The sequence below is a fragment of the Lutjanus erythropterus genome, chromosome 15 (assembly GCF_056507025.1).
Source record: "Lutjanus erythropterus isolate fLutEry1 chromosome 15, fLutEry1.hap2, whole genome shotgun sequence".
NCBI classification, from domain to species: domain Eukaryota; kingdom Metazoa; phylum Chordata; class Actinopteri; order Lutjaniformes; family Lutjanidae; genus Lutjanus; species Lutjanus erythropterus.
This window is the reverse complement of record NC_139331.1, coordinates 24,469,363-24,480,999: the sequence shown is the minus strand read 5'-3', so window position 1 is coordinate 24,480,999 and position 11,637 is coordinate 24,469,363. Positions and strand designations below refer to the sequence as shown.

The following is an 11,637-nucleotide window of genomic DNA, read 5'->3' as shown; positions in this document are numbered from 1 at the left end:
TCGATTGGAAAACAAAGGTGATTATAATAGCACATTTTGAGTAAGTATTGTTAGTTTTGATTTTGAAGGCTTTTAACACACATTCTTTAATTGTTTTAAGATGTGAATTTTCTCTGTGACAAGGGTGTTTTCTGGCACAGAGCAAGTTTAGAAAATAAAAAAAAATAAGACAAACCAAAACTGACATATGTCTCATATATATAAATCATTAAAGGGGAAATTTTCACCAATTGGAATTTAAGGTTGGTATTAATAATTTTAAAAGTTTTTTCTGAGGGCATCATTTGTCTAAATTCTCAAGAGTGGGTGATAAATGAAAAATAAAATAAAAATTAAAAATCTTTGTAAAACTAATACATTGATTTCTTCTTTGGTGTCCCTCTATTTCTATCAGTAACATGTCAGGACGTGTCCCAGCCTCCACCTGCGCTCAGACCCGCTCCGTCCTGCTGGACTGTCGTGTCTCTTTAAAAGGCGATCCCATGCACAGGATCCAGGGGGCTGGCCCTTGATCGACTTGCAGCGTGCGTGTGTCTACGTGTGTGTGTGTGAGTGAGTGAGTGTGTGTGTGTGTGTGTGAGTGTGTGTGTGTGTGGAGAGCAGATCGAGATACAGTAGTAACCCAGCGGAGTGAGGTGGCAGTCTTATTCCACATCGACACTGACTTGCCCTGCACACATCCAGCAGTCTGTCTGTCTCTGTATCGCAGTCAGAGCGCACTTGAAGAGCGAAAAGAGGAGAGAGTCAAGATGGCATCTGGAAGAAGAAGTCACCGTGGACGCTCCGGGATCTAGCCCTCTTCTTCTGGGTCTATTTTTATTTTCTTTTTTGGAGCGCAAGTGACTGTCCGTGCAAGGTATTTCATTTAAAGTGTTCGAAGCGGATTTATTTCCCACAGAGAGGGGGGGGTTTGAGCACTTTCTCCCGTGTGCCATTCAGCTCCAGTGGGTGGATTCAGACCTTTTTGCACCAGGACGGGATTTCTGTAGTGTTTTATAATGAAGTGAAGCTCAGAATCGCCTCATTTAAGTAGTTTAATGACAGAAATTGGTTAAATCGACACTCCCAGCTGCCGTATTTGTGTATTTCAGGCTGTTTTGTCACTGAATGTGTTGGGTTGATGTCTTCTGTCTTTATGTCCTCAACAGGCGTTAATAAATAAGTTGCTCCTGGCCCTGTTGGGACTCAGTGTGGAACAGCAACAAAGGACGGGAGCGCGCATTCATGGGACGCGACTTCTTTGACAGCTCTTCATTTCTTCTCTTGTAACTTTATTCACCTGGATTGTGACCGGAGCTGGAGATCATGGCCGAGGCTCCGCTCCCCGACCCGCTGGACGTGGCCATCGACCCGGACTTCGAGCCCCAGAAGCGGCCCAGATCTTGCACCTGGCCGCTGCCCCGACCGGACTCCAGCGCGGTGAAACCGGAGAGCCACGACACAGACATTATCCCCGAGGAAGAGGACGATGAGGAGGACAGTGCCACCCCGACGGCCATCGGTGTCAACGGCTCGGGCTTGGCGACAGAGGACCAGAGCAGCAGCAGCAGCCCCGCTGGAGCCGATGGAGCGCTCTCCTCCCCCGGACAGGAGAGCGGAGGCTCCCCGCTCTCCACGCACTCCCCGACGGCCACCTCCGGCGCGCTGACCCCCAGCAGCCTGGCCGCCCAGCAGACCCCGCGGAAGGCTTCATCTCGCCGTAACGCCTGGGGCAACCTCTCATACGCCGACCTGATAACCAAAGCCATAGAGAGCGCACCGGACAAGAGACTGACACTGTCCCAAATCTATGACTGGATGGTCAGATCCATCCCCTACTTCAAAGACAAAGGCGACAGCAACAGCTCTGCAGGATGGAAGGTAAGAGTCACCCACCAACCCACCAGCCAGGCAGCTAGGCAGCCCCCCTCCTTCCTCCATCAAAACAAAAACAAAAAGCATGTGGCTTGTAAACCCACTGACGTACACTCTCTCTCTCTCTCTCACACACACACACACACAGACAGACACACACACACACACACAATTATGCCAGCGCGTTTTTTACGAGCGTCTATTTGGAAAGTCTGGCACTCATTATTCCTCTCATTATCATTCTAATGGAAATTACAGATCAGTCCCGAAAACGTGGAGCAAATGAGAAAAAATCACATCAGGGAGACATTTAGGATCATTAATCTCTTTAAGCAGCGTGGGGTTTGGTGACCTACACGTAATTATCCTTTAAATCGAGCAAAAAAACGTGATTTCCAGACATTTAATAGACAAATAAGGTTGAAATCAGATGCTCTCCCTTTGTCTTTTTTATTTCTGATGATGAGTTATGCGCATAATATTCCTCTGAGAGCGCAGTCACGGTCACATGGCTGGAATTAGAGCAAACAGAAACGTTGTAACCGGTTTGTCTGGAAACATAGTGGCCTATTTTGAGTGACGCAACTCCAGTTTAAGACTCAGAGAATGATACAATTACATAAGACAGTTTACTGAATAGCAGCTAATCCACTAATAGGACAAGGAGCTGCTGGATGTAAACAAAACGATTTAACAATAAAGCTGCCTGGAAGACATAGTGTGAATCCTGACCTGAGAAGACATCTGAAGGCATCTAACCTCCACTGTAAGCTGAATTCATGAGGTCATTGAGTCTTTCTGTGGATGTGAACAATGAGATTACTGCCACAATATGGTTTTATCACTTTGTGTTTTGATATTTAGAGTGTGTTGCACCAACAAAGATTAATTTAATCAGATTTGAAATTAAGCAGTGGTCTGTTGCACAAATAAAATGAATCTTCATTTAGTAAATCCAAGTTTCATAATGTCAACCAAAATCAAATATTGTTTAATCAATGTGGAGATGCTTGCTTACCCAAATTAAAACTATTAAAAATGAATTCAAGTGCTTTTTGGTACCAGTAAGTATAAAAGAGGAAGGGAACTGTTAACTTCCAACTGCTCTGAATTCCTTAATGTTACATTGTTTACTAATTAGCTTAAAAGTTAGGCTAACCAAACATTATACTGTGTGCTAGCTAGCTAGCTAAAAATTAAAGACAATGCTTATGTTTGCTAGCTTGCTAAAAAGTTTGGCTAACTAAACTTTGTATTGTTTTCTAGCTAGCTAAAGAGCTAAACTAACCAAACATCATATTGTCTGCTAGGTATCTATAAAGTTAAAAGAACTGCCATATTGTTTGCTAGCTAGATAAAATGTTTTTTTAAACTGGTTATATTGTTTGCTAGCTAGCCAAAAAGTTAATGAAATGTTACATTATTTGCTAGCTAGTTAAAAAAAATATTGTTTGTTAGCAACCTTAAAAAGATAGGCTAACCAAGCTTTACATGGTTTGCTAGCTAGCTAAAATGTTTTGTTTTTAAGTGTAAGTTATATTGTTTGGTAGATAGCTAATGTTAATGAAATTAATTAATAAAAGTTAATGAAATGTTACATTGTTTGCTAGCTTGCTAAAATGTAATGTTATTGTTTGGTAGCTAGTTAAAAAGCTAGGCTTAACAAATGTTATATTGTTTGAGATAGCTAGCATTAGCATTATAAGATTCAGGCGAACTAAACATTATATTATTCGCTAGCTAACTAAAAAGTTAGCCTAACTACATGTTATAGCTTAAAAGTTAGTTAACATACTCATGATGACACAGCAGAGAAGCTCTAATTTCTGCTCCTTTGAGAAAAACTTGTGGCTGAATTATCAACTGGAGTGAAAGAGAGAAGAGATGCTTCAAAAAGGAAGGGCGTTTTAAAAATTAAACCTCCTCAGTTGTAACTTGCAACTTGTAAAGTTAAAACTGGATCATGTTTTAAATTAAAGGTTTGGTGGAACAGAATTAAATTAATCTAGGTTTATAGAGTAAAAACTACACTGATGTTTAAATTTAATCTTTCTTACTTTACAAGTTTGGTGCAGCATGAAGGTAAAGTTAAACCATGATTTAATCAGGTTTAAAAATTAATGCTTGTTGGTGCAATCCACCTTTAGAGGCAAAATTTCCGTCATGCTACTGTAACCACAGCAGCATTGCCCTGTTTGCCATTTGTTATGTAAACCTTGGCAGGGATCTGTCAGTCTCTTGGGTCAGGTAGGCAACTGCCAAGGTTGCTGATCCTGTCATGGGGGAATTACATAACCACTGGGTTGCCATGAGTTTGGGTGAGCTGTTAAGGGTAAAGCTTTTCTTTTTTCTTTTTTTTTTTTTAAAGGTGGCTATCTGGTCACCCTAAAGACATATGGGACCCGCGCAGAGAGGCGCAGAAGGTCACAGAGCAGAGATTAACACCCGTCACAGGCTGAGGGACCAGTCCCATGGGGGCGTAGTGCCTATAGGCCATATTCTGTCAGGCCTTCTCAAGTTTTGTTATGTGATATGCTTCAGTGAAGAGCAAAGAGGGAGGTTGTGTGTGTGTAGCCCCTCCAAGTCAAGGCCGGGTTCACCGTCACCATGCAGGGCTGTTACTCCTGGAATTTCGGGCATGAGGGCCAGGCTGTCGGTGGTTTAGTGTTACCCGTGGTCTGTCAATAAATCTGGGCTGTAGCTCACGGCCTCGATGCCTTTTTTAGTTTTCTTATAAGAGACTCTTTTCATTACACACTTGAGTTGTTTCTTCTTCAAACACAGAGGTGTGGCAACACAAACGAGTACAGTTCAGTTGAAGCACAAGTTACACAGACCTTTCTGCAGGATGACAGATCTCTGCAGCTCCAAACTGACGAGCAGGTTTCTCAGCATTAAAGGGATAGTTCAGGTTTTTTGAAGGTTTTTTTTTTTTTGACAGCATTTTTTGGTGAGAAGCTCCAGTTATTTAAGCCAAATATTGCTCTCTCCTCAGCAACCAAACACCATAGACAAAAGCTTTGATTTTTACCTCACAGAACACAGGTGTTGCTGGTCTACCGCTGCCTAGGTTGAGCAGTTAGTTTGTGTTATTGTGTGACTTTGGTGAATTTAGACTCATCTTTTAAAACACCAAAGTCACATGATAACACAGACAAATTTACAGATTGAGGCAGCTTGTGAACATTTAACTCCCATGTTCTGCAAGATAAAATCATGGATTTTGCCAATGGAGTCTGGTAGGTTTGGGGAGAGCAATTTTTGGCTTATATAATGGCAGTTTCCCATTGGAAAAGCCTGTGTGATGACAAGGTAAAGCCTTAAAAATACTGTAAATAGATTTTTTTAAGTTGCTAAAATATGTTTTGCTGCTTACCCTGTCCATAGTAGTTCATAGCATACCTTCTTACACCAGTACTCCTGCTGCTTTCCCAAACTGGGGGTGTGTCGGCCGCCATCTACTGTAGGTAATACACTGATTATTACTAAGTACCTCATACAACCCCACTTCAAATAATCCGAACTGTCCCTTTAAGGCCCAAGCATGCCACAAGCTGCAGTTAGGTTTTAGTAAAAAGCCTGTGAAACCAAATACAGCCTGCAGAGCCAGGTGTTCAGAGGACTACCTCTGTATAAGGACTGTTTTCAGAGGCCATTCTCTCTCCATTTCACTCTCAGAGACTCTTAGGTTTCACCTCCACGCAGAGCTGGCTCTGAACACCTACAGTTTCATGCAGTCAGGGCACCTTTGTTGAGGAGATTTGCTGAGCAAATCCTAGTAATCCCCCTGGGTTTCTCTCCCAGGTTCCCACTTACGTCATTCTATTTCATATCTTTGTCAGTTAACCATTAGCCCTGGTAAAAGTAGGTTAACTCAGCTGAGCATAACATGAGGAAATCTTTTATCATATAGAAGTCACTGCCTGAGCTTTTAATAGTAACACAATGTTTGGTCTTTTATTTGTTCTTACATAACGAACACCTCGGTATACAGTGTGTCAGCCATGATTTGTACCTGAGCTCAGTCAGTACTGTCACCTGGTATCAAACGTCTGCTCACATTCGTAATCATACTAGTTCATGATTTAGACTGTTTCATTAAGGCAAAGTTCTTGTATACAGGCTCGTTTTAAAATTGAATTTAACATTTGAATTAGAGTTAAAATTAATGCTGAATGTTCGCATTATGAGTGAGTATCTGATTGTGAGTCGTAAGAAATCATTAATAATCTTTAAGAAGGAGTAGTTGTTTATAACGGTTAAATTGAGAAAAATAGTAATGGAGTTTGGCAGGCAGTAAGGCAGACAGCCACTGAACTCAAAGTCTAGAGTGTGAATTTTCATAGCAGTGGGCAATTGACAGTTATAAACAGCTGATCAACTTACAGTGTATGACTGGTCGTCACTTGTTATTACTTGTTGCGCTCGTCTTGCGCTCCTGGAGCGTTCCTGCAACCTGCCTGAGCATCCTCAAGGCTGGGGAGCAGGGGGTGGGGAGAAACAACTTGCTTAAAACATAAACTGTATATTAAATAGGATTTCAACCTTTTCAGTGGCTATGACTCACTTTTTTGACAGCTGTGCTCATTTCTGGATGCTAAATTGTTACAAATAGCTCCTTTAATAATTTCATAGTCCTAAGTTAACAAGTTAAAAGAGACAAGTCAGATTTTAAAAGAAAACAAATAAAAATAATGAGGTAGAAACAAGTCCTAAAGAGTTCTCCAGCAGGAGTTTTGTTCTTGTGGGGCAGGTCTGCTGAAATGTGTGCTAAGAGAAGCTTTGGTGTGGTGAGGGAGTGACGGGCTGCATCCCAAAATAGCACCTGTAAACACGCCTCTAACCCTCTCAGTGTGTGTGTGTGTGTGTATTTCACCTGTGCGTCTTTGCATAATCGAAAGATTAGGTGCACCTGTGTGTATTTCAGTGCAAGTGTGCAGGCATTTGTGTGTGTGTGTGTGTGTGTGTGTGTGTGTGTGTGTAAGTATGTATTCCTGGCTGCGGTGAACTTTGTGCTCCAGTGTTACTTAACCCTGCTGTAACAGGCTCTCTCTCTCTTCCCAGCAGCTGCCCATCACAGGCCCAGACCCAGTTATGTCACAGCGTCTCACACAAGTTTTAACGGCCACATACACATACTCACATTAACTGTACATACAGTTCTTTACATGTCAGATAAAGCTGACGGCTTGTGTGTTTTTAAACCTGCTATACATTCCCGCACAGACAGACATGCTCAGACATACACGGAGCGTTCGCCCGGTCATGTTCGGGCTTATCACCAGGGTTCAGACTGGCTGTGAGTGTCTGCTGCAGGTCTTAATTTATACACGGGCCTTCAGTCATTCATGAGATTAATCTGTAAGACCCCCTGGGGTTGCAACGAGACGTGATCGTTGTCAGCACGAGGCTGTTGTTTAACACATACATTAATCTTAATGTCGCTGTTTAATTGACGGCTATTTGCAGGTACTTCATGTTCGGCTCAAACCACCAAACACTGAGTCATGACCGCAAGTGTTAAACACACCTCATCTCATTTGATGTGTCACTTTACAAACAGGCCAAAAAGCATTGGTTCATCCATGGTGGGGCTGCAACTAATGATTATTTTCATTATATATTAATCTGTTAATTATATTGTAGATTAATCAATTAGTTGTTTAGTCAATAAAATGTTAGATAGTGGTGAAAATGTTTGCCAAAAGCTGAGTGAAGAAATCAGAGAATTTAGATATTTTTGATTTAAAAAATTACTCAAATATTGTCTTTAATACTTAATTTTTGGCTGAGTTTGAACTCCAGAAAGATTTTTCTTCTTTGTGGAATACCCTCCAGGTTCACTTCTTCATTTACAAATAAACTAGGCCTATACTGTGTTAAAATATATATAATCTTGAGCCTTTTTGGTAAGGTTACTTTGAACACTCAGAACAGAGCGAAGTTTTATTCTCACTGAAACAAGTTGCCTTTGATTTTTAATGAAACGTACAAAAAAATTACAACCTTTTTTTTGTGCAATTTTCACTTGCTCTCCCACTTTAATTGCAAAAAAAGGCTAAAAACAACCAAGATTCATCACAGCTTTTTATAAAAGTTGCCATTTTAGGTTGCAACAAAATCCTGCAGGGGCTCAATAGTTGAGAACTAATCAATTACTCCACTAATCATTGAAGCTCTAGTGCATGGCGCAACCTTCACACTAGCAGATACATGCACACAGAGGCTACCGCGCCACCCTCCGCACATTCCCCCATCTGACTTTGTCTGGAGGCGTATGGAAAACAGGCCCTCATAAGCCTGCCGGGCATGTTGATTATCATTTTAATGGCCTAGCAAGCTCAAAGTGTTGATTCTTTGGGGTTGAAATTATTTATTGTTCCTATCCGAGCGGGACGGAGGTTGACAAAAGGGAAGGGGCTGCCAAAAGAAAGAAAAAACAACATTAAGCTTTTCATTGGCTGTCAATCAATGCAGAGTGTGTGTTGAGCTTTATTATGTGTGTGATAAGATCCCAGAGTCAGACATGAATATCCCTGCAAGACATCGCCACTAGTGGCTGTATTTTAAAGGGATAGTTTGTATTATTTGATGTGTGAGGGTTGTATGAGGTTCTTATCTATAGTCAGTTTATTACCTACAGTAGATGCTGTGGACGGGGTCAGCAACAAAAGGTATTTTAGCCACTCACAAAAGGTCAAACTAAAAAAATCAGAATCAGTTTGAGTTTACATTTTATTTAGAATATTTTCACCACTTAACTTTCTCATCAGAAAGCCTTAACTTTTTTAAACATCTTTTTATTTCCAAAGAATGTATCATAAACCTGCACCGTAAACATGTAAACAAATAAGCATAACAGAGTACACTGAGTTTCCTCGTGTTCCTCATCCTCCCCCCCACACACACACACCCAAGTAAACAAAAAAGACTAGTAAGCAAAAGAGCAAATAAGGGAAGGAAGAGAAAACAACAACTAAAAGTAAAGAAAACATAACAGACAAACAAAAAAGTGCAAAACCAGTGACAGAATTTATGGTAACAATAACTTAACAGTCCATAATTTATGATGAAGTCTCAGGGCCATAAATGTTCAGGTCCAGAAAGTCCAGAAAATGTCCAAATCCATTATTGATCTCATCTCGGGACCAAAGTTAAACAGCCTTTTCTGACTGGAAACCACCGTTACATAAGCCAAATATCGCTCTCTCCAAACCAGCCAAACTCAAAATGCGAAATCAGCCATTTTACCTCGCAGAACAAAGGAGCTGCTGGCTCACCACCGCCTCGATCTCTTAGTTTGTTTGTGTGTAACAAATAAGTCACAACGAACAACAAACAAACAAACACAACAAACTAACACAGGGTAGACCAGCAACGCTCATGTTCTGTGAAGTAAAATGACTGATTTCGCCTGTGGTTGGTTTGGATGGAGAGATATTTGGCTTATAGATTTTTTTTATATTTTATACTGTAGGTAATACACTGTTAGGTGGTAACTGGTAAGACACCATGAATAAGTACCTTATACAACCCCACTTCACTGTGTGTTAGATGAGCGATTTGTGAGGAAATTCCTATAGTACTGAAGAAAACGCTAAACAGGGGTGTGTGTGTGTGTGTGTGTGTGTGTGTGTGTGTGTGTGTGTGTGTGTGTGTGTGTGTGTGTGTGTGTGTGTGTGTGTGAGAGCATTCAGGTACTCAGAAAACAATCTGGAGGCCCCTCTCTCAGATGGAGCTGGCACTGTGCCAAGCGCAAGGAACTGAAGCAAAAAGGCAATAAAAAAGGGGAGGGGGGGGGGGGGGGGGGGGCGCGTGAAGACAGTAGAAGGAGGAGAAGGGAGGGAGGTGGGGGAGCAGAGGGAGTAAATTAACAAGCTTTGCTCCAAATTGGTGTATTACAACTGCCCTCTGGCTGTGATTCCCAATGGAGGGGATTGTGGGTGTGTGAGGCTAAAGGGGGCGATGGGTTATGGGAACCCACCAGCTCCAGACACCCCTCCAAGTCTGAATAGTGTCACCCTGAGCAGTCAACCCCCCGAGGCTCCGTTCTACTTCCATTTCCAATCAATGGACACATATTTCCTTTGGATGCCCAAGGAGTTTAACTGCATCTGAAAATTACTCCGTGTGGTCAGAAGTATGTAGACACATTAGCATTACGCTCTAATGTGACTGTGAAACACCTCATCTCAGTTAATGTGCAGCTATAACAGTCTCCGCTCTTCTTTGAAGGCTTTCCACGAGATTTTTGAGATCCTGGCTGCAGCGATTTTCTCCCTTTCAGCTCCAAAAGCTGTAGCGGGGTCGGCCACGGTGTTGGATGATAACGCCTGATGCTGGATAGGGTTGAGGTGGAGTAGAAAACCATTTCTGTATGGACCTCTCTTAATGCACGGGGGCACTGCCATGTTGAAGCATGAAAGGTTCCTTACCAAACTGTTGCTACAATGTTGGGAGCAAACTGTTCTTTGCAGGAGTTAGGAAGAGGATCAATACTGCTCTAATGTTTGTATGTTAACCATGAAGCTACTGCCAGCAGCCAGTTAGTTTAGCTTAGCTTAGCATAAAGACTGGAAACAGGGGAGAACAGCCAGCCTGGCTTTGTCCAAAGGTAAAAAGCTCAGTAATTAACATGCCATTAGGGATGTTAATGTTAAATCATTAATCAAATTAATTAGAATTTAACCCAATGCAAAAGTGTATTAATTGCTAATTTAGCAATAGTCTAGAAATGTTAGTCATTTTGACATTTCTTTGTTTTTGTTTAGTAACTTCAACTTAAGAAAAAACAATTGAGGGAAGAAAAAACTGTTCAAGAAAATACACAAAACTAACAACCCTACGTACTATATCTTATTTGTCTGAAGCTATAATATTTAACATTTCCACATTAAAACGTCTAGAAACACTAGACTTATTATTTATATTTTGTTGAGTTGTGTACAGAGATTATCCCAAATGTTTCAAGTAAGTTCAAACGCAGACAAATCGTTAATTTATTTAAGGTAAGGTTCGTTTCCTGCTAGCTAGTTGCTAGTTGCTATAACTTCCTTGCTATAACCTTGAAAAACTTATATAAAAACTATATATAACTGATGACAGAGGTAAGCAAACTGATGGTGTTAGCTTCATATTTAGTGTACAGACATGTGAGTGGTATCAATCGCCACATTTGACTCTTTGCAAGAAAGGAAGTGAATATACTTTCAAGGCATACAAACGTTTATATAAGTATGTGGTGAAATCTTCTATCATAACAGTCCAGGCTTTGAAACTTGCAGACATATGATAATCTAGTTGACTACTCTGTTTTGAAGTCTCCTGTGTGTTTGTGTATGAAAGTATCTGCAAGAGGAAAAAAAAAAGTCGATTTTTGTTTCTCTCATTGGTTTTCCCGTCATTTTTCCTCGTCCTCACCATCCCAACCATGTCACACTCGGCACGATCTGTTCTCCTCAAAGACACTTCTCAATTATTCAATGCGCTCGGGATGAATTCAGATCACTGTATTAATTTTTAAGAGCCTGTTCTTGGCTAAAGGCTAACCCTCTCTCACAGTTTCTGTCTCTAACTCCTCTTTTTTCGCTCCACTCTTTTTCTCCCATGCCATCCCTCATTATTTTCCTGCCAGCTCCCTCATTTGTCTGGATGTAAAACACTGTGGTGAGCAAAAACAAGCCGTCCCCCTCCAGCTGCTCTGCAGCCCGACTCTTGAAATCTGTTGTAGGCTCTAATGAATGGAGATAAATCTTGGGCCTCTGCTCGTGTTTCACTCCACAC

The 11,637-nt window shown here is 41.3% G+C and overlaps 1 protein-coding gene across 1 annotated transcript in view; it reads left to right on the top strand.

Moving 5' to 3' along the window:
- Positions 1–406: 406 nt before the first annotated feature.
- The window catches only part of foxo3b (forkhead box O3b), a 62,403-nt gene continuing 51,172 nt past the window's right edge, over positions 407–11,637 (top strand). The window contains exons 1-2 of the mRNA XM_084737601.1: positions 407–856; positions 1,149–1,860. Of these exons, the coding sequence (XP_084593727.1) occupies positions 1,306–1,860 (555 nt within the window). The 5' untranslated portion in view covers positions 407–856; positions 1,149–1,305. The remainder of the gene's footprint in view (positions 857–1,148; positions 1,861–11,637) is intronic.